Source organism: Zeus faber, assembly GCF_960531495.2.
Source record: "Zeus faber genome assembly, chromosome: 11".
Lineage (NCBI taxonomy): Eukaryota > Metazoa > Chordata > Actinopteri > Zeiformes > Zeidae > Zeus > Zeus faber.
The window spans coordinates 19,201,409-19,228,556 of NC_137205.1; the positions used below are offsets into that span (position 1 = coordinate 19,201,409).

Genomic DNA, 27,148 nt, shown 5'->3' on the forward strand with positions numbered 1-27,148 from the left:
GCATCCTCCCTGCGTGTGCTTCAGTAGTCCCGCTGATTAGAAGTGGACCGGCCGCACTCCTTCACCTTTCTTCCCAAACTCCCTGTTCCGCAGCCACTGGGTCGTCAAAAGAAATGGGGTGTGGGAGGAGATTTCAGTTTGATATTATGCTGTGACTCAGACCGAGTTAATGTGTGTGTGTGTGTGTGTGTGGGGGGGGGGGGGGGGGGGGGGGGGTTCCTGTGGGGAGCATACATGAGTAATACACGAGTAACAAGTCATAAGTTCATGAAGGTATACACACACACACACACACACACACACACACACACACACACACACACACACACACAACAGGTATTAATAAGATATTCAATACGTTGATGTATAGATGTGAAAGAATATTTTAATTGACATGGCCAGAGCACAACAAATGTCTGGCTTCACAGTCGTTTTCATGAACGAGGTGTCCAGTCCGTAAAGAACACTGAGGTCGACGGCTTTGCTTCCGTGTGTCCGGAGTCGACCGGTCCGACCGTGCTATCGTCCAGAGGGTTCTGCCCCGCATGGGGAGCGGTGGATGAAGTTCACGAGGGCTGCGGGACTGGATTTGCTGCAAGGGGGGGGGGGACAGTAGCAGTTTGATTCTACGCTGAAGAAACAAAATCCGATTGTCTAATTGTTATATTCAGTGAACCCTTATTACAACGGGACTAATGTTGTTGTACTGTAGCAGCACTACTCGGTCAAAATGCGAAAGGAAAGATTCGATAACTCTAAAAGCAATGGCTCTTGTCAGTTCTGAAAAGCTTAACAACACCGGTGGTAAGTAATGAAGAGCAAGTACTTTGTTACGATACTGCATTTTTCAAGTAGCTGTACTTAACTGCATTCTGTTTGGAGACTTTTCGACTTTTATTCCTCTACATTTCGCACGAGTTGTTTTTTGTTTTTAATCTGGATTTATAGCCATTAGGAAGGAAGGGGAACCAATCCACTGAAACAATCGGATTGCGTCGTCCCTCGCATGTACAATTTTTGTAAATTGTAATCAGGATATGCATGAGCACTTATCTGCAGGAAAAAAAAGGTACAGTAGTACGTTATTCCGTATTATACCGTAATAGTCAGGGCAGTGGTTATCAAGTACTTTTAATTGTAATACTATATTACATTTCAGAGCAATACTTAAATACCTTTGCTTAAGTACAAATGTCCATGTGGTACTTTGAATTTTACTGGAGTCATTTTGTGACAGGATGTTTTTACTTTAACTAGGTCTGCGTACTTGTCCCACCACTGCTCAACACTGCATGGGAAAGTCACTTAAGGGCGTCTCTTCTCACCCGCACTGCTGAGATCCACCGTCTCTGCGCAGCCGAGGAACCGGGCAACGTGTGGGGAGCAGGAGGTCGGTGTCGCCTGGTTTTCCCTGAGACACCGCTCAAATTCTGTGAACTCTTTGGAACAACCCGACCTTATCTTCTGGATCACTGGGCTGCAATGGGAAATCAGTATTAAATGAATGAAGAGCAGGTCACACTTGAAACAAGACACCCTGATCCCAATAGTAGTTCACATGTCGCTGTTACATGTTACTGTTACTGACTATTCTTCTTTATATTATCATTATTATTAGGGGTCCAGCATGAAGTGCCGGAACCCTATTGTTTTTGTTCATATTGTTATTATTATTAATTATTATTATTATTATTATTATAGCTATTCACCAGCTGAAGGTGCCTGGCACTCAAGAACCGTGAAACCCACGGACATGAAACTAATAAATTGTAGTCTGGTCAGTCCAGACATGCTTTGGTCCAGGTTTGATTAACATAGGACCATATCTGTAGGAGGACTGAGGAAAAAAAAAACGGGATGTTTTTCTGAATGAGCGCAAGGAACCGGAAGTAGTGGAGCAGAGCGCATTGGGACATTATCATCCAACTTGCTCTGGATATGTTTAATTGAACAGTCTTTAATTTATCCCGAATACTGCCATCGGTGCAATTGCTGTGACTAACCTGGACTCCACGCATTGCTGTCTTGAGCAGTATTTATTCTTATTTTTTCCTTTGAAGTGAAATAATTATAATAATAAACATAGCTGCAGGCAGCAATACACAGGGTTCAGTTCATTCGTTTCAGGTATGTGTTTGTTTATTGGTTTCTGTGGAATGCATCACAATTTACTAAATGTACAAACATCAAACATCGTGGAGTTACGTCCATAGTACTTTTTTTTTTTTTATATTGTGACTGACCTTGAGGATTGGATTTTTGGACAGTGGCTTCTTTAATGTCTTAGTTTTTCGGCTATTTTTCAGCATCTGGAACAATAACAAAAACAAACTTTGTAATTACTTTGCATAAGAATAAAAATAAATACATTTTTATAAATATAATAAATACATGTTAGTTGTAATTACTACTTCACTTGTACTACTTTCGACTACTAAATTCAGCTTAATAGATTCCTTGTCTATATTGTCATGCAGACAACACTCATTGAACTTTAACATTAATTTGGCATTAGAATTATTATGGAAGAATTTGTCAATACGAAACACTTTCTGTCTTTTCATTTAAATCTGCCACGTTTAGCTGTAGGAAACTTTTTATACATGCATTTCTTAAAAGAAAACACGTTTATTTTTTACTTTAAACCGAATCTTGTCATTGTTACAACTTATAACAATGACAAGTACGACCAGCTGAATATCTGGGGTCAAAGATGTTTGGTTTTTCACTAATATCTGCATAGTATTTAGATTGATTTGGATAAAACTTAAACCACCATAAGTGGTTTAAGTTTTATTATTTATTTTATTTTATTTATTCATTAAGTTAAGTTATTCATTAAGTTAAGTCATTGTTGTGTTCCAGATACCTTTAGCCGGGTGGGACATATTTTGGCATTAAATGCATTGGAGCGTGTCTGTGATATCGGTCAAATTTGGTCGGTTTTTCCACTAATTTCTGCTCCATATGTGGATCAATTTGGATGAAACTTCAACCACGAGATGTTTGAGACATACCGGTTCAAACGAGACATAAACTGTGTTTATAGCTTTTGCCGTTCTCCTGTTTCAAATTGTTTTCCATTTCAAAATTCAGAGAATCTTTGTCCGGAAAAAATATCAATGTGGGTCCAGCCCGCAGCAATGATACGCAGAGTCCAGTTTCGTCATGTTAAGTATGTATTACAGGTTTCTGAGGTTCCCGAATCTGCACTCTGAGATTATATACATTTGGAGGGGACCGAGGAACTTTCTCTGACCATGTCAGAACAGACGTCACTGAAAATCGTGGGTTCTTTCTTTAATCTCTCCCCTTTTGCAGGGATGGGGTTGGGTTCGAGTTCCCGTGGAAGGCAGCATCAGTTCGTGCTGTCGCTCCTCTTTACATCAGCATTACGTCTGAAACAAGTTAAATTTTGCAATGAACGCAGCATCGACTCAGGTAATTACGCGGCGGATCCTGGTGACGGGCCGAATTACAAATACAAGGATACACTTGTTGCCTGTTATGACTTTATCCTAAAAATTCGAAGGTGTCCTGTCTACTACCTGTAGTCCACAGAGTCCTGCCTCACCGTGTCTCTGCGGAAGGAAATCACCGTGCGGAAGTTCCCAACGACACGGTTCCACTCAAACGGATTCAACGCTGCATGTCCCTCGACGACATTTCATCAACTTTTTCGACACCCGAGTTTAAAAATAAAACGGACACGATTCGGACCAGTTGCTCTGGAGCCGCAGTGCAAACTCCATGCGCGGAGGACCCACACACGGAGTATGTTTTGGACTGTTTTCGAAGTGGCAGGGCTGGTTCGAACGCGCGCGGGGGGTTACACGGCACCTGGTTAGATGTGACAGACTGCGTTTGTATTTTCAACGAGAGCAAACGAATAATCAAATAAAATCAAATAAAACGCCCCACCAACGTCGAGCAGGTAACACAATACACGCGCGCAATTTGCAACCACTACGGAGCGACGGAGTCCACGCCACGTGGCTCGCACAGTGCGAATGGAGACTCGTAGAGGCAGCCTGCACGTTTGTAGGCGAACTGGATGGTGATGTCACAAAGCGTCTTACACCACAAACTCATAGTGCCCCACCACCCGGACCGGAGGTTTTCGAGCGTCGGCGTGTTGGCGACGCGCGAACGTTCGGCCACTTTTCACCCGCTTTCTTCACAGATCCCTGCTCTGCATGTGGATCGACTTGGATGAAACTCGAACCGCGAGACGTCCCCAGTTGTAACGACGCCCAAACCGTGTCCGTAGCTGCAGCGGCCGTCCTGTTCAGGACACTCTCAGCCCGAAAAGTGCGAAGGAGAATAACAATAATAATCCAAACAATAACAATGGTGTTATCGTTTGTTATTGTTGTTACAGTGCCCCCCAAATAACAACCATCATTATTATTATTATTATTATTATAGTTCTGATTTGAACTGAACACCCCAGTGGCACTGACAATCGGAATTCGGCACCGGAGTCACGTCTACGTGCATTTATTTTCCCTTACTGTGAAGATGTGCAGTGTGCAACCTTCATCTTCAGTTCGTGACACTGGTGCTGCCACGTTGACGGGTTTGAGGACACGCAGGACCCATACTCCTCCATTTCCTTTTGGCAATACTTCGCCGTGATTTCCATGGCGGCCTGCCTGCAGAAGACACATTGGATGTGGGTGAATTGGCATCTTAATCACAACAGTTTTTTGGGGTTTTTGTTTTTTTTTACGGTCTAATGGTCGCTCACATGTTAAACCGGGAGATAGAGCGGGACTCGGTTGAAGTCAGGTCTGGATGAAGCGCCAAGGTTACAGCGGTACGCGCAGTAGCTTCGCACGTCAAATCGTGTGTGCGGCCGGGTCACTGCCGCACACGCCCCCTCCGCTGACATCCGATTGGGGGAAAGCGATGACGTCTGCGATATTTTTCCAATCCTATTGGCTGTGCTCACGTCAATGTCGCGCCTCGAAGGCCCGCCCCCGTCGTGACGTTTCCGACGTCTTAAAGGGACGGTTTAAAAAAAAAAAAAAGGGCGGCGATGCAACGGATGCGCGCCGACGTTAAAAAAACACAAGAAGCAACAACCGAACAATATTCGTGAGCGCGGTCTCTAAAACCCTCCATGTAAACGTGTTCGGATTCGTAATGTTCGATTTCCGGATGAACACAGTCCACCCGCAGCAACGATCCGGCGGGTTTTACGCGACGCTAATGCTAATGCTACACGGCGAAGACGACGTAACGTTACGTGACTTTGCGTCCGTGCGTATGCGGAAGTAGCCGTGTGAGAGAACGAGCGATTCGAGAAAGCGTCATTTGAAGGCTGGACCGGGATACTGCGCCGGGTACAATTTGCCTTTTCGCCGACTACAGCACCGACGGCGGGCGGTGGTGGTGAACAGAGGGGGCTTAGGAAGCGGGGAGAAGGGAAAATGAATGAGAGGAACATGGCCGCGGACGGGTTCGGTGAGTCGGGCGAGCTGCGAACGGCCCCCTCTATGAACCACCGACGGCATGACAGCGAGAGCGACGACGAGCTTGTGAGCTCCGTGACGCTGTACCGGCGGAGGCCCCGGCTCTTACATGGCACCGTCCTGCCGTTCCTCGCCGTCCTCTACCCGGGCTGGCTGTACGCGTGGTTAGGGGTCTACGGCGTCTCCGAGTATCCCGAGGCCGGCCTGCTGGCGCTGGCGGCCATCGGGATTGCGCACGTCCTCACGGCGCTGTCCGGCTATTGGTCCGTGCACGCGCACTGCTGGCTCACCTGCTCTAAGGTAAATAAACAGATGGGAGAAGATGGCTTGCTGAAACGGCGAAACGGAGAGTCGAAAGGGTGTCAGATCGTTATTATTTGTTGATTTCGTAATCAAGTACTCTCAAATTTAAACGTGTTGAAGGTCCCCATGTGATTATAGTCATTTCTGAACTGAAATGTGTGAATACGGCTCCCCTCATATTATCTACGAGCAGGAACCAGACCCACAGAAAGCCACGCTTGCAAAAGTCGTACCCACCCCCAACAATGGGTCTGCAGAGCTTGTGACACTTCAGAGAAACCAGGTCAGTTCACCTTTCCCCATACATTCTGAACATCTGTTAGATCTCATTGACTAGATAGACAGAATTTAAATAGGGATCGACTGATACCAAAACTGGTATCGATCCGATGCCAGGTTAAAATATTAAATATTGCTATCGGTATCCACAATACACACATAAAGCACCAAGCATCTTAATTTTCTGCTTTTGACACATGGAAGCTACTTTAATTAATAGCACATCATTTGTCAGTCCAATGACTCTCACTGTCTTCCACTTTGTTTACATTCTCCGGCAGGATGAGGGTGGTGGGGAGACTCTGTGCTTTGAGTTTCAGAAGATACGTTACATCTTTGACAGCAACGAGAAGAAACGTTTCCTTCCCGTGGCATTTCCCATCAATCGGCCCATGAGCTACTTCCAGACCTGGCGCGGTTACCAGGAGGAGGCCGACCTAAAGGCTGCCGAAAAGCTCTACAGTACCAACCGCGCTGAGATGGTGGTACCGGATTTCCTGGAGCTCTTCAAAGAGAGAGCCACTGCTCCCTTCTTTGTGTTCCAGGTGTGTGTTTGGGCTACAGCTCTCGCCGCTTATTTAGTACAAAAAATACTCATTGATATCAGGTATGGAATCATTTATTATCATAGGGGCTTTATGCAATGTTAATTGATATGATGCTTATCTATTTAAAATCCCATGTGGAAGATTTCTACTCAAGTTTGTCACATTTCACTATGGGGTAATGTAACGTATAGCAGAAACAAACAAAACACAAATAAAATTGTGTATTGCATGAATTTGAAGTAAAATCTGACAAGGTTCATGATTTGATGGTATGTTTTTTGAATGACAATGCTAAACCACTGAAGACCAGCGCAGCCCTGGTATGAGAAGGCTATTACATTTTTTTTTTAACCTTGTTGGTGGTATCTGCCTGTCCATGGAAACATCTGGAATCTCTTGATTCCTTTCAGGTATTTTGTGTGGGGCTTTGGTGTCTGGATGAATATTGGTACTACAGTGTCTTCACGCTCTTCATGCTGGTGGCATTTGAGGCCTCCCTGGTCCAGCAGCAAATGAGGAATATGTCTGAGATCCGACGCATGGGGAACAAGCCCTACATGATCCAGGTAGTTCTTATTCTATCTTACGGCCGACCTATCCTTGAACATATATTGTTCCACATCACAATGTTTCGCTTATGCAGTGTTGTATTCGTTTGCAGTTTCCCATATATTGTCTTTGTTTGTTTGTTTTCCAATAGGTATATCGCAACAGAAAGTGGAGGCCTGTTTCCAGTGATGAGCTTGTCCCCGGAGACATTGTTTCGATAGGTACAGTTTCTATCACTTCCTACTCTGGACAATTTATGACTTACTACCACACATCAGACTAACATCCTAAGGCGTGAATGCGCGTTCCTTCCCTCAGGACGCTCCCCTCAGGACAACCTGGTGCCATGCGATGTGATGCTGCTCCGGGGTCGCTGCATCGTGGACGAGGCCATGTTGACTGGGGAGTCTGTGCCCCAGATGAAGGTAAGAAGAAAAACTAATACAAACTTAAGAAAACCTTTTGTTTTATTATTCGGTTTCATTATTATTATTATTATTATTATTATTATTATTATTATTGTTATTATTATTATTGTTGTTATTACTGTTATTGTCATTATTGTTTCAATAATCGTCCCCTCCCCCCCTTTTTTTTTTTACCCCCGGTAAATTATTATTAGAGAACTGAGGTGTTGATGGGCCTGTCAGCATTTTAAATTGACATTTCTGTTTTTTTAACTATAATACGTGTTATTATTAGTTAGTAATTATAGTTGTTATTGTGTCTGTAGGAGCCAGTGGAGGACCTAGACCCAGAGAGAATCCTTGACCTCCAAACAGACTCCCGTCTTCACGTCATCTCCGGGGGGACCAAGGTGGTGCAACACAGCCCCCCCCTCAAAGCCAGCGCTGGTCTCAAACGTGAGTGTCCACCCCTCTTACTAACTCGTACATAAAAAGATATCCCTGTATTGAAAGTTAATGTAATGCAACTGGATATAAGGCACCTATCTCTCGTCTCGTCAAAAGAATGTGCATATTCATTAAAGTTCTCCATTTTGTGCAGCTGTTGACAACGGTTGTGTGGCCTACGTTCTGAGAACAGGTTTCTACACCTCTCAGGTGAGGAGATTTTCAATGGATGAGTATTTATTCCCTGGTACCGCTATCACACAAAGCAAATGCACATTTTGTTTATGCATTAAGCACAATCAAAAATGTATGTATAAACTGTGTCTGCAGGGCAAACTACTAAGGACCATTCTTTTCGGTGTGAAGAGAGTGACGGCGAACAACCTGGAGACTTTCATCTTCATCCTCTTTCTCTTGGTGTTTGCCATCGCTGCAGCTGGCTACGTATGGGTGGAAGGTGAGGCGGCACCCTTTTAGGGGGCAGCCGTGTTCTACTTCACAGCCTGAAGATGTTGTCGTGTCGATGTTCACTGTTTTTGTCGTTGAAAAATCCTTTTATTCCGCTTGCTTTCCGTTTAGGGACAAAGGATCTGAGCAGGAACCGATATAAGCTGTTTCTGGAGTGCACCCTCATCCTGACCGCCGTGGTGCCCCCGGAACTCCCCATCGAGCTCTCCTTGGCTGTAAACACCTCGCTCATCGCCCTGGCTAAACTTTGTGAGCCCTGTAGCTGTATTTGCATGTATCTATTGTAGGGGTGTGCGATTTGACGATATTGGATCGTGAACGATTAAAGGACTTTTTTGGTTTTGTTCAATTAGTGAACTGAAATAAAAAAATTCTAATCTAAAATAAAACACTATTTATATCTGTTTTGTTTGGAGGAACGGAGATAATATGTAGTGACCAATACCGGTTGCGCCGGTCACCTCGCGGAAAAATTAATTCTATTTAAAGCGGAGCTTTCAGCTCGAGCATCTCTCTTTTTCTTAAATCACACTATTTTAAATTGCATTTTAAATCAAAAAAATGTTTTTTTTAATCAAATTTAAAATGCAGTAACCAGTAACTTTAATGGGAAATAACATTACACAAAATGTATTGACAGATTTTGATAGCGACAAAAGAGCCATCAAATTAAGCCATTTTACCGGCCTTCTTTAGATATACACCAATAAAAATAATAGCAAACAGTTATTTTTTCTTTTAGGTTTTGTTACCTTGTAGGGGTTTTTTTAAATAGGGAAATTTGTTTGGTTTTATTTTTCAGTAACTTGCAAAATAGTCTTAAAAACCAACATGAAAAATAAATGTGATAAGATGTTGGATCGTGGTCCTGCCTGAAAAAAATTGTGATGTATTTTTTCCATATCGCCCACCCCTAATCTATTGTGTATTTGGATCCCAAGATATCGGTTTTAACCAATGACAAATTTGCGCGTTTTTTTTTTTCTCCCCCTCGCAGATGTATTCTGCACAGAGCCATTCAGGATACCGTTTGCAGGGAAAGTGGAGGTTTGCTGCTTTGACAAGACGGGAACCCTGACGAGTGACAGTTTGGTCGTGCGGGGAGTAGCAGGGCTCAGGTAAACTGGAAATACAAAACATGGATTGCGTTTCAGTGTTTGAGATGTGGATAGGGTTGGGAAGGTTACTATTTTGTTAATAAATTATTGGTTAACCTCTTAAAATTGTGATATAATGCAAGGTTTTCAAATACTGCTCACTTTAAAACACTTTTTGAAACTGAACTTCACAATGACCATTTTTTAACGTACACAAATCTTAAAGAACCATACCACATCAAATTAATTTTTAGGCTGTTTACTAGTAGGCACGCACATTTTAAATTTTTCAGTTATCCTTAAATATTTAGTTCGGATCACCCAGGATTTGGTTGTGTACATTTTAAATCATGTGTACCTTGTGTGCTTGCGGCAGAGAAGGGAAGGAGGTGATGCCGGTGTCTGAGATCCCAGTGGAGACGCACAGAGTGGTAGCCACCTGCCACTCGCTTGTCACGCTGGATGATGGACAGCTGGTTGGTGATCCGCTGGAGAAGGCCATGCTGACTGCTGCTGACTGGACCCTCACTAAAGGTACAGCCGTAAAAGTGAAACACAGCACTAAAGGTAATACCTTGTCTGAATGCGCGAGGTGTTGCTACAGTATGTGTGTGGTTTAGAGAACAATAAAAGCAGTTGCTTCTGTTTAAGCTCTCTCATTAAACTGTCCTCATTACTTTTAGATGTTGAATCATAAAACAAAACTTTTGACAACACAAAAGCTTGCTCGTTCAGCTGTGAGCAGTCCCTCCAAGCAATTGTCATTTGGCAATAATCGCAATAATAATTGTATAATAATTCATTGTATGAGTACAAGTGTAACATGGTCAATCATGTGTCATTAGTATCGGGCAAAAAATAATCCCAATTTCTGTCTTTATGGACAGTGGCAGCTATTTATTTGTTTTTGGTTTTGCAAAGTCTGCAATTGCTTGGCGGTTACATCCCTAGTGTGTGTGTGTGTGTGTGTGTGTGTGTGTGTGTGTGTGTGTGTGTGTGTGTGTGTGTGTGTGTGTGTGTGTGTGTGTGTGTGTGTGTGTGTGTGTGTGTGTGTGTGTGTGTGTGTGTGTGTGTGTGTGTGTGTAACTGTAAAATTGGCATTGTGGCTTTATTTGTGACCAGATGAGAAGGTATTCCCACGCGGCATCAAAACCCAAGGGCTTAAGATCCACCAGCGATTCCACTTTGCCAGTGCTCTGAAAAGGATGTCTGTCCTGGCCTCCTATGAGAAACTGGGCTCCACTGAGCTCTGCTACATCTCCACCGTTAAAGGAGCCCCAGAGACACTCAGGGGAATGGTAGATAGATTCATCATCCATAACACATCCCCAGTGATACTACCCTTTTGCTTGAACTGTCTCACACTGTTCTAACTCTGGTATGTTATAGTTTTCAGAGTGTCCCGCAAGCTACGATGAGGTACACAAGGAGATGTCCCGAGAAGGAGCGAGAGTGCTGGCCTTGGGATACAAAGAGATCGGACACCTCAGCCATCAGCAGGTCCTTTTTATTTTACTGTCAAATGATAGGCATCAGGGCTGTGTGATATATCGATAATGTGATACAAGACTAGATATCGCCCGGGATTTTGGTCATAATATTGTGATATACTTTCTGAACTTCATAGGCTGTTCTAGATGTTCTAATCATTATAATATCTGCATAACTAATGACTGTTTCTCAAATATTCTTTGTGTGTAAATATGTAGTGACCGATAAATCGTATTTTCATTGTCATCGTATTATGAATGTGATAAACACTTCATCTGAGTGTTGCCACAGACTGCCTGATGAACACGATGAAAAACAAAAATAATTGTATTTTCACGCTCCATGCATTCACACTCAGCGACGGTTAACTGCAAGTGCTCAAAACCGCATCCGGAAAGTGGCAAATCTGAACAGTGCATGTGCGAGTCCCAAATCACGCTTCTCCTCCGGTGTCGTCTCCTCTGGAAGGGATCTGGATCATGGCGGATATTTACTTTAAAGCGGCAAAAATCATAAAGTCTCTGAAACTAACCTGAAAAATGTACTTAACTGTTGCTCAAGGTAATACTTGTGGAATGTAACAAAGTACTCGTATGTTATCACTTTCCACCACTGCTTGTGTACACTTCAATTTATTTATCGCAAGTCACATCGTCATCTCAATATTGAATAATATGGAACAATGTTATCGCAGGTTTTCCTCATCGTGCAGGCCTAGTGTAAATAGCATCAAATTATCAATATTGAGCTATCGGTCAAAAAATATCATGATATGTTTTTTTCTCAATATTGCCCAGACATAATATGTACTACTAATAAAAAAAAAAAGTTTTGATTACCTCTCAAAGATTGTGAAATGTGTTTAATCAGTCTGGTGGACAGATCTGATCGACTATAATCCGTATGATTATCATTTCAGGTTCGGGAAATGAGCCGGGACGCCTTGGAGTGTGACTTGCACTTTGCCGGCTTCATGGTTGTTTCCTGCCCTCTCAAGAGCGACAGCAAAGCCGTCATCAAGGAGATCCAAGAAGCGTCTCACCATGTAGGAAAGCTGTGAACACACACATAAACACACAAATACGCACAAGCATTCGGTTGTATGATTCCTTTGATTTCTCGTTTTCAGGTGGTGATGATCACAGGCGACAATCCCCTAACAGCCTGTCACGTGGCAAAGGAGCTACACTTCATCCAGAAGGAGCACACGGTCATATTGCAGTCAGGCTTCAGTCAGGGTCAGCCATCCTATCTGTCTTTTGAAGGCAGTTGTTCTCAGCTGAACATAATCACGCCTGAAGAGCACGGCCATACTTGTCATGATTCATGTAGCTGTTAAGTGATAGATTGCGCTGATGTATCGTCATCTCTGCGATCCACTTATTGTTCTGATGTTGTGTTTCAGGTGAGTGGCAGTGGGAGTCAATAGATGGCAGCGTGCGTATCCCCCTTCCCCCTCCTTCAATCTCGTCGTTCATCCTTCAGTACGACCTGTGCGTCACGGGGGAGGGGCTGACCAGACTGAGCTGTGACTCCAGACTCCTCAACACCCTCCTGCCCCACATCAAAGTGTTTGCCCGGGTCAGCCCGAAACAGAAGGTGGGTCCAGATAGGGCTGTCATGATCATTAAACTTTATTCAGCGATTAACTGTCACACAAATAATTACGAATAGCAACTGCAAGCAATTGTCTTTTATGTTCATTATATGTCGCTATCATAGTATGAGCCTATAATATTGTTATAATACACATCCACCAGAGGTGGATGGATAAAACCATGAATATTGGAACATAAAAATGTTGGTAGACATTTAATTTGCATTTACCTAACTGATTGAAGTACAAGATTCCACAAATGCACGATTTTACTAAATGATTTTGATTGCCTCAAATAAATGATGTACTAATTGTGACAGCTCTTTGTCCAAAACAAGTGTCTCTTTACTTATTCAACTCTGTTATGCATTATTGATCATTGTCAACTGTGTTTCAGGAGTTTGTGATTACAAGTCTTAAGGGTTTGGGCTACGTCACGCTGATGTGCGGTGATGGTACAAATGATGTTGGAGCTCTGAAACACGCCCACATAGGTGAGTTGTATCACCAGTTAACACAGGTCAAAGACCCTTGTAGGCCTTTCTCTCCATAAGACACCGATAGTGTTTGATATAAAGCTCAGGATGATTTTTTTACCGCTGTAGGTGTTGCCTTGTTAGCCAATGCCCCTGAACGTATGCCAGAGAGAAAGAAGAGGGGCAGAGAAAAGGAGGCACCTGCAGCAGAGACCAGACCACTACCGCCTGTTACCAGCTCAGGCAAGATGAGCTCCAGGGCAGCGAGACAGAGGATGATGGCCCAGAGGGAGGAGCAGCTAGCCGCCCAAAAGGTGTATAAGCATGTTTTTTTTTTTTTTTTTTTGAAAAGCAGAATTGCGTAAAAACATGGTGTCTTGTCAGAATGCCTTGTCTTGGAATCGTCAACAGTCACAAGGTTACAAGGAGGTGGTTACATCCTGGGTGTAATATTGAGCTGTGGTGCACTATACTGACCCACTGGGTTCTTTCTCTTGTAGGAGAGGATTAGTCAAGTGTTGCGGGAGCTGGAAGAAGATCAGATACAAGTAGTGAAACTGGGAGATGCCTCCATCGCTGCCCCCTTCACTTCAAAACTCTCTTCCATACAATGCAGTGAGTAACACACATCATGCCACAGTTAGTTTAGAGTGTAAATGTGACACAGCTGGAAATGTAAAAAATGACTTTATTATCCCAAGAAATTAGTTGCAAGTTTGTGTTCTTAGCTGCTCTTTGTAGACTAAAACACTAATTCAGCACCAAGCTGGGATCTCTTACCTTCAACCACCCAGCCTATCAAAGTAGTAATTAAAGGGATGTGTTCTTGTCCATAATTTATTCTTCCTTGATTATGTGCTTCTCATGAAAATCTGCTGTTTGACAGTGATTTTACTGCTCTGCATTATCACACTCTCCAGCTAATATTCCAGCTGTATTTTTAGAGAATACAAATCTGTTAAGATGGAGGTCAATATTGACTTTACGAAGCAAGAGTATGATGCATTGAGGAGTGAGTCATTCACAGTCTGTCTCCTGACTTTGTTAATCTCTCAATTGATATGCACTTGATGACAGTTGGCTCTTAAGGTCAGTTTGGAGGTAACAAAGGTCATTTGGCACCATGTCGCCTCGTCTTCTAATGCCGTTTCCTCCTCCGTCTTCTCTCAGTCTGCCATGTGATAAAGCAGGGTCGGTGCACTCTGGTTACAACGCTCCAAATGTTTAAGATCCTCGCTCTGAACGCGTTGGTGCTGGCCTACAGCCAGTCGGTCCTCTACCTCGAAGGGGTCAAGTTCAGTGACTTCCAGGCTACGCTACAGGGCCTGCTGCTGGCCGGCTGCTTCCTCTTCATCTCAAGATCAAAGGTGAGAAGATGGTGTAAGACCCAGTTTACATCTGCCATTAACATGTGTCTAGGGTGATCTGATCACAAGTCACGACCATTTGCGCTGCCGGCCTATGGACCACCCAGAAGTTAAAGGGCTGGAGAGCCAGGTACCACCGATTGATCAGGGCGTTTGTGTCCTTCATGCGGTACAGCCACTGCAGGGGGTCAGAACGGAGGGTGAAAGCACGTCCCAGGAGGTAATAGCAGAGGGAACTGACGGCCCACTTGATCGCCAAACACCCCTTCTCCACTGTGCTGTACCTCAAATCCCGTTCTGAGAGTTTGCGGCTGAGGCACAGCACCGGCCACTCGGTCCCTTCAACCTCCTGGGACAAGACCCGAATGGAGTGGAGAACACTTCGACTCCTGAGACAAAGGAATCTGCCAGTAACCCTTGGTTAAATTCAGTGTCGAGAAGTTCTTCGACCCGGGGCATCGGGTAGGCACCGCCTTGTGGTACCGGGTTGCGTAATTCACGAGGACTGACACAAAACAATACCCACGGGCACTGCGGACTAACGGCCCGATGAGGTCCATACTGAGTCTTTCGAACAGGACCTCCACTAGGGGGAGGGGCCTCAACGGCCGCTCTTGCCGTAGCTGGAGGGTTGACTAACTGGCACTGGGGCCATGCGGCACACCATTTATGCCATTTATCTGCCCAAATGCCCAGCCAATAGAAGCGGACCATTGTCCGCTGTTGTGTTTTATCGTGACCAAGGTGACCGGCCATGGGGTGATGGTGAGCCGCCTGGAAGAGCATTTCCTGGCGGCTCTTCGGCACCAACAACTGGGTTATTTCCTCTCCCGTCTTGAGTGTCATGGCTCACTCAATATAACCTGTCCCTAATCACCGAAAAATACAGGTGACTGGGCACGGTGTCTGGGCACATCAATACGCCATCGACTTTAACTACTCCCTCCAAGGCCCCGTGTAGGATGTCATCCCGTGAAAATCGTTGATAGGGAAGGTCAAGGGAACCTGGGGAGATCCCACTTGGGATCCCCACTCCCCTGCACCTGTTGCGCATGCCGAGGACCCCTGTGTGCCTGTACACAATGCTTTTTACCCCCTTGTAAAGAATTTTGAGCCGGACCATCGGATTTCTGTGAATATCCACATGCACACAACGAGCCTCCACCAAAGCCCCGAGTCAAAGCAGGCCTTTCTGGACCATTGTGAGTGAACAGCCCAAGTCCAGCTAAGCCTGATGTCTACCCCCTTGTAACCTTACCGGTACTTGGTAGGCCCCTTCCTATCGGGGGAGGGGTCCGGGGGGCCGACAACTCGGACCACCTGGTTGAATTCCATCGGGGGTTAGGGTCCAGGTGGTCGTGGCCTGGTCGCCCGCAGTGCCTGCACACCTGCCCAGACGTCTGTGCAAGCTCTCTGATTTCCCACGGGTGACGGGGGACAGAGAAGAGACAGCATGGGAAGGGGAGACAGTGTCCTGTGGCACCACAGGACCCGGGCCGGCAGGAGGGGGAACGTGTGGGGAAGAAAAGGGGCATCTCCCAATGCTCGTAGGTGCGGCGGAGCCCCGGCGTTCCCTCTGGGGCACCGGCAGATCAAACGTGGGTCCTGGGGTCGGATGCAGCGGCCCCCCGGACTCTCTCCTCCAGGGCATTGGAACGGGCTGGGTACCTGGCAAATCCCGGGTGGGTACAGGGGGCGGATGCAGCCCCCAGGACATTTTCCCCTGGGGCATCGGGACGGGTTGGGGCCCCAGCGATCCTACGTGGTTCCTTGGGTTGGACGCGGGTCTGGTCCTCTGGCTGGCTCCCGGTTGGCCGGCGAGGACGGCTCCAGGTGACAGCGGAGGAAGTCCCACCCCTCTTCCAGGGCCGTGAGGCGCTTCCATAGCCAGCGGATCGGCCCCTGTCCTACGTTACAACAGGCATTTTCAGACCAAACACTTCTGGGGACTCCCTGAGGGGAACTAGGATCTGGGTTTGTCCCTCGGGAACTAGATACCTTCAAGGGTTTTTTTCTTTATTCTGGTTCCGCTCGCACCGCCAGTAGGAACGCTGAAGTGATGTAACCCAATGGGGTTTCAGCATGAGTTCTGCGTTCCGTGTTGTAATTAGTCTATAAACTTTACATGTTTCACCTTATCAGTCCACCAAAATGTGTTTCTTGAACAAATTTGAGGCGAGAAATAAGCAATTAAATTGGTGAATCTTCACACATATTAGAGCTACAAGATGTAATTTAAAAGTTTGATCCGACTTTCGTAAGGCAAGGGCACACATCAGGACAACGCACAGGGATTTGTTTCATTCAACTCAGAACGTCGGAAATAAAAATAAATGAAAGAAATGCATCTACAATAAAAACACTTTATTTTTATTTATCTTTTTTTTTTTTTTTTTTTTAATTGGCACCCAGTGTACGTGGGCCGGTCGCCGCACAGAGCGATGCGAGTTGGTTGGGGTGCAGTGAGGACAGTCTGCCTCGGTCGAAGGTGGGCATGGTTGGGTGCTGTTTTTTGTTTGATTTTTTTAATGAGGGGGGGGTTACGTAGGTGTTAATGTTTTGGAAAACAATTGTGTGTAAATAAAGACATGTTTACCTTAAATAAAGTGTCTTATTTTTGGCTGAGGTTGTTGTTAACGTTTATCACAGGTTTTTGAAAATGGCGGTTTCTGGTGCTGCATTGGCTCTTAGTTCGACCAATCACTTGGCGCTTACATCTGAACTAATCACTGTGCACCTATGTCACTGAAGGTTCCTCTTGTGCCGGTCAGTCACTGCCCTGAATTACTGTAGGAGCGAAAAAAAGTCCCTTAAAAACGCTGATCTAAGAAGTACGAGCGTTCCTGCAGTGTGGACACAAAGAAGGGAGGGTTCCTCCAAAAGTTCTTAGAACTATGAAAAAGTTCCTGCGGTGCGAAAACGCCATTTCCAGACTCATGTGTGGGGATGGTAGCTCAGGAGGTAGAGCTGGTCCTCTAGTAATCTAAAAGTTGCTGGTTCGATCCCAGGCTCCTGCTAGCATGCTGTAGTGTCCTTGAGCAAGACACTTAACCCCTAATTGCTCCTGATGGCTGCGTCCGTCAGTGTTTGAATAATTGTAAGTCGCTTTGGATAAAAGCGTCTGCTAAATGCAATGTAATGTAATGTAATGTAATCAACGGAATTAGAACCACCCCCAATCTGAGTTACTCCACCCACGGCTGGAGAATAACAAGCGCTGTTGGGAACTGCTATGTTGTCTTACAGACCAGCACAAAGAAAGAGGAATTAATACCAACTGTCTGTGAAAAACTGCAGATGATAGAAATGTAGGTATATTAAAAAAAAAAAAATTGCTATGCGTTTCTTTCTTAAAAAAAAAAAAAAGCTTGGAGCACGGCAACGAAAGTCAGAACAAACTTTTGAATTAGGCCTTGTACATCTCATGAGTGAGGATTCAGCAACTGGATTGCTTATTTCTCGCTTCAAATTTGTTCAGAAAACAGATTTTGGTGGACTGATGAGATTAGGGTAGCACCACCCCAGAGAAACAGAGCGTCCTGGAGGAGGATGGTTTCGAGGCATGTTAGAATGGCTAGAATGCATAGTCTGAATTGTATTTTCAGCAAGTGTGCATGCCAAGGCCTTAATTGTTATTATTTAAATCCAAGTAAATGTAAATGACTGAGTGATTGAAGGCCATCATGACAAAACTACAGACGTGACACTACACCCACCTTTCTTCCCGATGAAATGCTGCTACGATGTGAATCCATTTCATCATGACTATTGCAACAGCGGCCTATAAAAAGAGACGTTCGATGTTAAGGAGTGTTGGAGTGAAATTGAGTTTGTATCAGTGCCCATAGCAAGGGGTTAACGGCCGCATTAAGGTTGTCTGCCTCCACTTCTGTGTCCGCAGCCACTCAAAACGTTGTCTCGGGAGCGGCCCTTACCCAACATCTTCAACCTCTACACGGTGTTGACGGTGCTGCTACAATTTGCTGTTCATTTCTGCAGTCTGGTGTATCTTTACAAAGGAGCACAGAGTAGAAGTGCCCCCAGGTAACCACACACAAACGGATGACAAACAAGCGTTCTCTTTCAATGTCAGATGCCCGATTCATTTCAGTTTCCGTTTCAGAGAGGATCAGTTTGCCGATCTGTATAAGGAATTTGAACCCAGCCTCATCAACAGTACAGTTTACATAATGTCCATGGCCATGCAAATGGCTACATTTGCCATTAACTACAAGGTACACCTTTTAATTATATTTAAAAAAAAAAAGATTCATAGTAGTATATTGTATTAGTATATTGGCGTCATTTTCCCCTCTTTGCATTTGATAGGGTCACCCTTTCATGGAGTCTCTCAGCGAAAATCGACCACTTCTATGGAGTATCGCCTTGTCGGGATTGGCCATCGTGGGACTACTGACTGGCTCCTCACCAGAATTTAATGAGCAGTTTGCTCTTGTAGATATTCCAACTGAGGTAACCCTGCATAGTTATCTTTCCTGTCTCGTCATTGTGTCATGTAATTCTGGTGTCCTCAAATGCGCCTGTGTTTCCCATTGCAGTTCAAACTCGTCATCGCGCAGGTTCTTGTGGTGGACTTTGTCACCGCTCTTCTGGTGGACCGTGTCCTGCAGTTCCTACTGGGCAAAGGAACTCTCAGGCTGCCTTCCTGAACTCATGCCAACATTAACCGCTGCCCTTAGGAACCAAACTGTAAAAGGAGAGAAGAAGCCTTGAGAGAACGAGCTGTTGTGACTCAGAGCTGTAATGACACGCACAAGGAACAGCGGATTGGTTGTGGTGCACATTACTGCACACTCCTAAGTGAACCCCTTTTTTCATCTGCCCTACACCTCTCACCAGCCCCAATACCAGTCCTCCATTGGCTCTTTATTTCTAGTCTTTTCTTTATCTTTCATCTTCCCTCCCCCTCTCGGTTTCTCTTTCATGCTTCATCTTTCTTTTCCCCCTCCTACATAAGGCCAAGAAGACAGCAGTATTGTGGAAAGTGCGAGACTGTGTCAGCCAATGTACAACCTACAGGCACACATTACGGGCATTCTCCAAGAGAATTGCGAAGTGTTTGTATTTTTTGATTTTCTCTCCTTGATTTTGTAAAAAGAAATCTCTTACAGACTTATAAAAAGACTTAACAAACGGGATAAGTGTCTAATTGTTTTGGTGTGTGTGTGTAGATGGAAAGTGTGACCATGCCTGTAAGATCCAAACATGGACCATCATGCTATGTGAATTGAGTAAAAAAAAAAAGAAAGGACGTGAAAAAGCAATCAGGGATAAGATTTAAATCAAAATTGGTGCTGTGACTTTACAAAGAGAAATGAATTTATGGATCTATCCTTTTAGCGGGGCATCACTGGGGCTTAGATGGCAGCAGCATCGCCTCCCAGTGCCTGACTCCCAGTTTTGATTGCGGGCTTGAGTTGTGTCTTTACAACTCATGCCAGGGCTCACAATTCATGCACTTCCCCCCCAATATTTGTCTATTCTTTTACATAGAACTCATGAAAGTGAATTGAGGACTGTTTGTGTGTATGTATACTCACACACATGGACTCCATCCAGCGCGTCCTCACACCCAAAGCAGGCTGCAATAGGCTTGCTTTCTATTCAGGCAAAGCAACCCTGAATAGAACTAAGAGTAAACAAAACATCTCACAGGTCCGTTAGAACAGATCAAGGCACAAACTTGCTGTCGGGAATCGGGTTTGGTAGCTTTGAATCTTTTACTTGCCTTCCCACGCCTCCCCCCCCTCTTCAATTCGATTCATACCATTTTTGTTTCGCTTGATTGCGGACATTGTGAAAATATTTTATTTCCCAGCAGTGGAGCGGTCAGTAATGTAGCTCGTATGATCACTAGAGCTGTTTGCCCGTTGATTTTGGTATCTTGTAATGCGTTGCTAATGGCTGGTAATTGTTTCTATTTTGCTTTTTTACAAATTCATGCATCGGTGTGTGTGAGTGTGTTTAATGCTTTTGTTTTTAAGCATGTTTATGCTTTTTGTTTTCAAGCACTGTGCCAAATAGACCCACTGGGCTTTGTTTGTAGGTGTAGCACGTTTGCTTGTACCATTTTAAACTGTAAAATAGTTTGACATTTTAAGTTTAGCAGAATAAGGCTATTCATCGCAAATCGAACCAATTTATACAATATTGCCATGGCTAAAATCACACATTTGCAGTAGTTGCCCCCCCCCCTTCTTTTAAACTTCTACCAGAAGGGTATTTGTATTCCATCGCATCCAATCTGCTTGTGGAGTTCCAATGCCCCACCTGCAGTACCATGCCAATTTTTAATAATCACCAAAAGCCAGCGAAAATCACTCCGTCCATTGAGGAAAACCCTCCTCATCGCGCTTTGATCAGCCACATTAGAACGAGTCGCCACGGCGGCCCGGGGGGCCACGTCTGCCGCGGCAGGCCGTTCGAACTACATTTCCCGACATGCACCGCGCGGCAAAGGGGCGCGGCCGGGCCGTTGGGCGCGCTGCAGAGCCGACCATTTGAAAGGAAAATGGCGAACGTTGAGACGAAAACAAAACAATCCAGGTTTGTCTCGGTTATTTTCAAGCGTTCAGTTGGTGTGTTAGGATGTCGGAACGCGTATTTCGATATTAACTGACCGCCACTCAAGAATTCGGTTCTACCGACTCTCAGCAGATACATACGAACTCTTAACTACTACTTAACAACTCTAACGTCAACGTTCGCGTTGCAATTTCGAATAATACGTTTCTTGATGAGTGGTGCAGATGGCTGCTGGCTTGTTGTTACCTGTAAAATGTACTGGGTTCGTTTTTGGTCATTGGCAGTTGCAGTGGTGTCGATGTACCTGATGGCCGGGATGAGGTAAGTTCAAATCTGTACTAGAATGAAGTTTGCTCCATATTCGAATGTTCCGTTCCACCCTAAGAAATACGACTCGCTTGGCTCCTCAACCTCAGCTTTCGGTTCGGCAGTTGTTCTGTCACGTTCACAAGGTGTTTCTCTGTTTCGATGGAATAATTCGTTTTCTATCAGAGAGCCTCGTTGTGATGTGAACGTGACAGAACGACTGCCAAACTGAAAGCTGAGGTTGAGGAGCCAGCCACAGATGCTCCTCACTTAACGACCGAGTTCCGTCCCTAGGACCCGGTCGTTAAGCGAGGACCCGTGTTATTTCACGGTAAGGGGGCGTGGCCATTGCAAACGCTAGTGTAGTTAATATTGACAGACTTGGAACGAGACTGAGAAGGGAGATGAGATGTGTATAGTATATAGTATATACTGTAAAGGGTTATGAGATGAGACGTATACAGTATAAGAGTACCAAAGTGAGGGGTACCTGTATTCGTATTTTTTTTTACGGTAGAACGGAACATTCAAATAAGGAGCCAACTTCAGCCTCATAACATCAGTTTCATAAAGTGACATTAGCTGACACATCGGCTGAGATGAGTATTCATCACTGTTGAGTTCCTTACGGTTAATTGTATCTTCAATGTGATTGTATCTGGTTGTCTGAAGGCTTTGTGACATCTTCCACACTATAGTATCAACACACATGATGGATGTGACAACGTGTAGTTTATTCCAATTTAGGACATCTGTGTTGAGCGAGAATATAGTAAAGTGCAAATAGTGGTCAATTCAGAGTCCAGGGGGTTAATTTTGCAGCCATATGTCATCGTGTCAAGACTAAATCAAAAAAATAATTTCCTCTAGCCTTTACTTTATTCAGAATAATATATTCAACTGTGTATTTTATTTTGTCTTCAAAACAAGTAGTCTAAAGCCATGCATGTCAGGAGCCAAGCGTGACTCAGCTTCAATATCTTTAGTATTATTTTTCCTCTTGAAAATGAATCATCCGTCACTCACGCATAGAGCCAGAAGGGATCAGGATAGAGGGCAGAATAATTCTTCTCCTTGGTCAATATGCATTTGATGTTATGGAAGCCCACTACTCAAGAATAGCCTCAATGTTCTGCAACGTGAATATTTAATTGACCAAGTTTCATTGTCACTTTTCAGCAATATTCCATCAAATACATATGTGGCCGAATAAGAATAAGATGCGCTCCATTTATAGAACCATACCATTTCCATTAAATACATTTATGAACAATACCTTCTTCCAGGATTCAACTGCAAGATTTTGGTATTTTGGTACAGTGTATTTTATTAGTAGTCCTTTTAAAGTTTGATATGTTCTGAGACTTTTCTACTCTGGTGTATGTATTATAACGTTTACATATGTATTATAACCTTTCTTCGTCATCAAGAGCATGTTAGTCGACCAAAGGTTTAAAAGAGGCCCGTCCCTGAGTCCCACCTCAAGCCCCCCGCACAAATCCCCTCGCACCCACTCTCCGTCGGCCATCACACCGATGCCGGACGCCGCCGAGGGAACGCTGGAGGTCGAGAAAGGAGAGACGACACAGGGAGACAGCCTGGAAGGCACGGTCCCCGGCGAAGGGCCCCCTCTGAGTCCCAGTGCACGCAGGCAGTCCTGGAGGAGGTCCACCATGGGACGGCGGTCTCTCTCCGCTCTCCCCAACCCTTCTCAGAGTGAGTCCTCCGCCCCCCCCCCCCCCCCTCTTGGGAGACGGTTGATAAGTGTGAATACCCTTTGCTCTATTATTGATGTTTCTTCCGCAGCTCTGTGCAGGAGCATCAGCCCGTCCTTGCCGCAGCAGGAGCGGCTGGAGAAACTGATGGAGGCCTCGATGAGGGTGAGATTCTTCGAGGACAAAGAAAAGCAAACATCTCTGCACAAACGGCCACAAAGCTCTTTGTGTGTTTTTATGTGTTGGGGGATGGGGTGAAAACATCCAGTGTTAATTGATCTACAGAGCACAAACAACTTGTTTATTCACATTTTTTTAACTATGATACACAGTAGTCTATATGCAGTTAATCTATAAAAAATAATTTATCACAAAGGCAATGCTATGACTTTACTATGACTGTATCATAAATGCATTTGTTTTTAGATTTATTTTTATATTAATCTTACATAAATCCACGTATCAACGAAAGGCCTGTAATTGGTTGATTAACTGTTGTCATGGTTTTGGGTAAAATATAATTTCATTCAAGTTCAGTCATCCTTGTCCCAGCTCAAACTGTTAATTAACTTATTTTAATCTCCGCTGGTCTGGCTTTAGCTGACAATAGATAGAACTAAGAAGTTACTGCAGTCAACACCAAATGCCTCACTGGAGTCATTTCAACAACAAGGTCAGTGCTGTCGCTGCATATATTTTGTGCAAAGTTTATCAGTGCTTAAAACTGCATATTTGTCATGTAATATGAATATCATTTCAAAGACAATCCCTTTCCTCCTCTTGTTTTTTAGTTGAGGACATGCAGCAAGGATGGTGTTGTCTGGCGAAGGACATGCGCACTGCCATGTCACCCAAGACTGAAAGGGAACAACTTCCAGCCAATAAAGCAAAGTAATGCACTTTTAAAATATACTTTATGAATTTTTCTAAGGAGTGCAAGTACCGAGTTCTCACTCTGTAAAACTGGTTTGTTTGTATTTTCACACACTTCTTTGCATTTATCCCAGTGACCTAGTGATGCAGAGAGGCTTGGAGCAGACCCAGGAAGCAATCCATAGGCATGTTCCTCTTTCACTCTGGGTTGGAAATGCACTTTTGAAAGATACAAGCGTATGCCAGCCACTTGGCTTTATATAAAAGTCTCTTCAAGTTCCTTATGTTTATTTTTTATTTTTTTGTTTGTTTGTTTTTCTACTTTAGGTTACAGTCTGAGACTGAGTCTTGGGAAGCCCTGTTGAACAAACACCGGACTAAATCGGAGGATTTGGCAAGGTGTGCACCTATAAAGTCCTCATTAGATGCTGTTTTCTAACATTCCCGCAGGTCCTGAATGCAGCTTTGAGGTCATTTTGAATCGACAGTCTAATTGTGTCTAATGTTGATTTCTCGGTTAAAAAGTTTAAACTCAACAAAGTCAAAACTACCGTGGTCCTGTTTGAAATTAGGATGATGATCATAATAATAATAATAATTCCTTTGTCGTATTAATGCTAACGCATTGAATTCCTTGCTCCAGGAAAGTGGAACAGGGCCAGGAGAGAGGTGTAACGTTAGACCCTGCCTCCGTGGCTCGTTCTTCTCAATGCCAGCTCATTCAGAACAAACCAGACTACCACAGCATACTGTCCAGGCAGCTGCCTCTTCTGCACACTGTGGAGATGCTGGTAAGTTGGAATTACTTATGGACTAAATTCAAAATGATGAGCAAAAGCGGAGATCCAGCCCGGTGCCGTGGCAGGTGGTTGACTAATTTGGATCAATGCTGTAATGTTACTCATTAGTGACACAACTAACACAGGTTTGCAGAAAAAGTACCAAATCTGTTTTTAATTCTGCTAAATCTTTGTTTATTTCTTTACGGTAGATGGAAGCTCAGTGCAAGATGGTCACAGAGCTTCTGTCGATTCAGCAACACTCACAGCTACTGATTAAGGAGACCAGTGGCAGACTGGGTATGTCAAATGTTATTTTGTGGTTGTGACACATATTTTTGTATAGTTTTTAGTCAACCCTGTTCTGATTCTTATCTTCACAAATTGTTTCTTCTCTCAGCGATGGAGGCTGGATTCCGGGATCTCTCACCTGACCCTATCAAAAATCTATTGGCAGCACCTTTGTCCTCCGCTACGTCGTAGTTCTACTTCCCAGGCTCTTTGTGACAAATTGAGATCCTCAGTTTTGTCCACAATACCTTATTGTTAATAATGATTTATCCTCTAAATTGTATGTTTTATGTTTACTTTACTCGTTGTTTTTTTAAGCCCTGTATATTCATATGTCGGAAATGTACATTTACATCCTAACTAAAGCTCTTCTAGACAGAAGCGTGGAGAACCTTTATTAGATATAAATTGGGTAAGGAACAGCACTGACCACCAGGTGGCAACACCACTCTTTTCAGAACCATGTCATGGGTGGTGGACGTCTTACTTTTTCCACATAGTAATTAATTGAAATGGTGACAAATCAAGTTACAGATCCTACTCTCAAAGGTGCCAATAAAATATAGGAAAAGTTTTTTATTTCATTCCCGTGGGGGCGGCTACTGAACTATAACTGCTCTGTTGTTTTGTGTAATTTAATATAAAACACAAATATACACTTATGACTTAATAAAATTTGATTCTGTTAATTACAAGCATAAATGCAACCTGTTCAATAGAAACTGAATAGTAACTGCATTGTTTTTTTCCTCAAAACCAAGGAGTTGTAATTAAAATACGGTTGAATATTATTAATTTATTCCAAAACAAAAAACAAAAACTTCCCAGGTGCTATTAAGTAAGAAATGAGAGCTCGCTTTTCACCCTGATGTCCACACAGATTTGCTCTCTTGCTGGTGCAGCATTCCTCCCACCCTCCGCAGAGTCCCCTGACCACGCAGGAGGATGGAGGATCCCCCCCCCCCCAGTGACTCACTCCCATCTCCTGCATTTGGAGGGTCACTGAGGCAGAACGGGGCTTTGACATTGTGCCCGTCAGTCAAAGCTTTGCCCACTTTCACTCCTGTTTAATTTCATAGGGGCCTATTCAGTCTTTAATGTCTCCTGCTTTCTCGGTTCTAGTGTTGATTGCAATTGGGTGGTGTGGGGTGGGGAGGACTCCTTTATTCTGCAGGTATATCTTCCAACGCCATGTGTGGTGAGATGGAGGCCTGCCTGCGCCTTTCTGAAGAGGGGAGCAGAGGGGTTGTGTCAGTCTTGCATGGTGCACAGCAGGGAAAATCGATTCTAATTTAGATGAAAATGAGACGGGGTGCTTGTGAGGTGGGAGTACCTTTAAGTTGTAAATGAAATAAGTTGCACACTATAAGTTCATAAAAACAAAAAATGGAAATGAGTATTGTGAAATTCTAAGGTCGGTAACAGGAACACAATGTGATCACTTGTAAATAATGCAAACATGATTTACCTTAAGATAAATAGATGAAGTTTTGTTTTTACCTTTTTTTATGAGGATTTTATGAGATCTTTTTTAGATTGGTTTCTTGTGGTGGGATTTTATTTTTTATATAGAGAATACTAAGTCCCACCAGTTTCCTTGCCAATTGGGAAAAACGCGGAAACGTGATTATCGGGGCATGGGATATTTAAATAGGAGCCCTGCCTCCTTCAAGGGCTTTGGGCCTTAATCCTTATACCTGTATGTACATGCAAAGACGGGCCTTACAGTGCTCACTGGTCCAGGTTGTGTGTAACTTTAGATTGATTAGCCCCAGATCGCAGTAGATGGATGTGTGAGGAGTCAGCATAAACCACCGCCAATTTGCTCCCGGTGCCTCATGCAAAGCCATCATTCCTCCTCAGTACAGTGTGTCAGGCTGCACATTCTGCTCCGTGTCCAGCCTGCCAGCCATTCGTCTTGGGGAGCCCGTCCCTCCGATCTGAGTGATAAACTGCGGCGGAACAGTCCGCGTTCGCAAGAATAAATAAATAAAAAAGGAGCGCACTTGTTTTCAATCTGTGCTGTCAACATTTCCATACCCCCAGACGGATGGGAGGCTTCATTCACCGCGGCTGAGCGATGGTAGATTCATCACCGGTCTGTTTCCGAAACGTCCATCGATGCGCGGATC

The 27,148-nt window shown here is 44.2% G+C and overlaps 3 protein-coding genes across 4 annotated transcripts; 2 read left to right on the forward strand and 1 right to left on the reverse strand.

The window, feature by feature from the left end:
• Window positions 1-365: 365 nt before the first annotated feature.
• On the reverse strand, window positions 366-4,885 carry chchd5 (coiled-coil-helix-coiled-coil-helix domain containing 5). 2 transcript variants are annotated; one of them, XM_080008975.1, is made up of 4 exons: window positions 4,751-4,885; window positions 4,515-4,655; window positions 1,326-1,477; window positions 366-592 (listed from the first exon to the last, which is right to left on the reverse strand). In XM_080008975.1, coding segments are annotated over exons 1-4 (321 nt in total). In that variant the 5' UTR covers window positions 4,753-4,885; the 3' UTR covers window positions 366-566. The 2 variants fall into 2 exon arrangements, with proteins under 2 accessions (XP_079865101.1, XP_079865102.1); XM_080008976.1 differs by having other exon boundaries at window positions 4,515-4,651; window positions 4,751-4,798.
• A 259-nt stretch (window positions 4,886-5,144) lies between these two features.
• atp13a1 (ATPase 13A1) lies at window positions 5,145-19,555 on the forward strand. The gene is made up of 25 exons (XM_080009082.1): window positions 5,145-5,777; window positions 5,974-6,063; window positions 6,341-6,604; window positions 7,018-7,173; window positions 7,308-7,377; window positions 7,475-7,581; window positions 7,890-8,019; window positions 8,165-8,220; window positions 8,341-8,467; window positions 8,590-8,727; window positions 9,476-9,596; window positions 9,952-10,109; window positions 10,698-10,873; window positions 10,965-11,075; window positions 11,986-12,111; window positions 12,196-12,304; window positions 12,472-12,665; window positions 13,061-13,157; window positions 13,269-13,453; window positions 13,640-13,754; window positions 14,310-14,506; window positions 18,408-18,550; window positions 18,630-18,741; window positions 18,836-18,979; window positions 19,066-19,555. The coding sequence occupies exons 1-25, from the start codon at window positions 5,436-5,438 to the stop codon at window positions 19,174-19,176; spliced, it is 3,579 nt and encodes a 1,192-aa protein (XP_079865208.1). The 5' UTR covers window positions 5,145-5,435; the 3' UTR covers window positions 19,177-19,555.
• Window positions 19,556-21,045: 1,490 nt separating this feature from the next.
• Window positions 21,046-25,397, forward strand: dsn1 (DSN1 component of MIS12 kinetochore complex). Its single transcript, XM_080010260.1, has 11 exons — window positions 21,046-21,073; window positions 21,337-21,373; window positions 22,789-23,074; window positions 23,165-23,238; window positions 23,674-23,746; window positions 23,865-23,964; window positions 24,081-24,131; window positions 24,274-24,345; window positions 24,590-24,737; window positions 24,938-25,025; window positions 25,126-25,397. Exons 3-11 carry the CDS (start codon window positions 22,792-22,794, stop codon window positions 25,206-25,208), a joined length of 972 nt encoding a protein of 323 aa, XP_079866386.1. The 5' UTR covers window positions 21,046-21,073; window positions 21,337-21,373; window positions 22,789-22,791; the 3' UTR covers window positions 25,209-25,397.
• The last annotated feature ends 1,751 nt before the right edge of the window (window positions 25,398-27,148 follow it).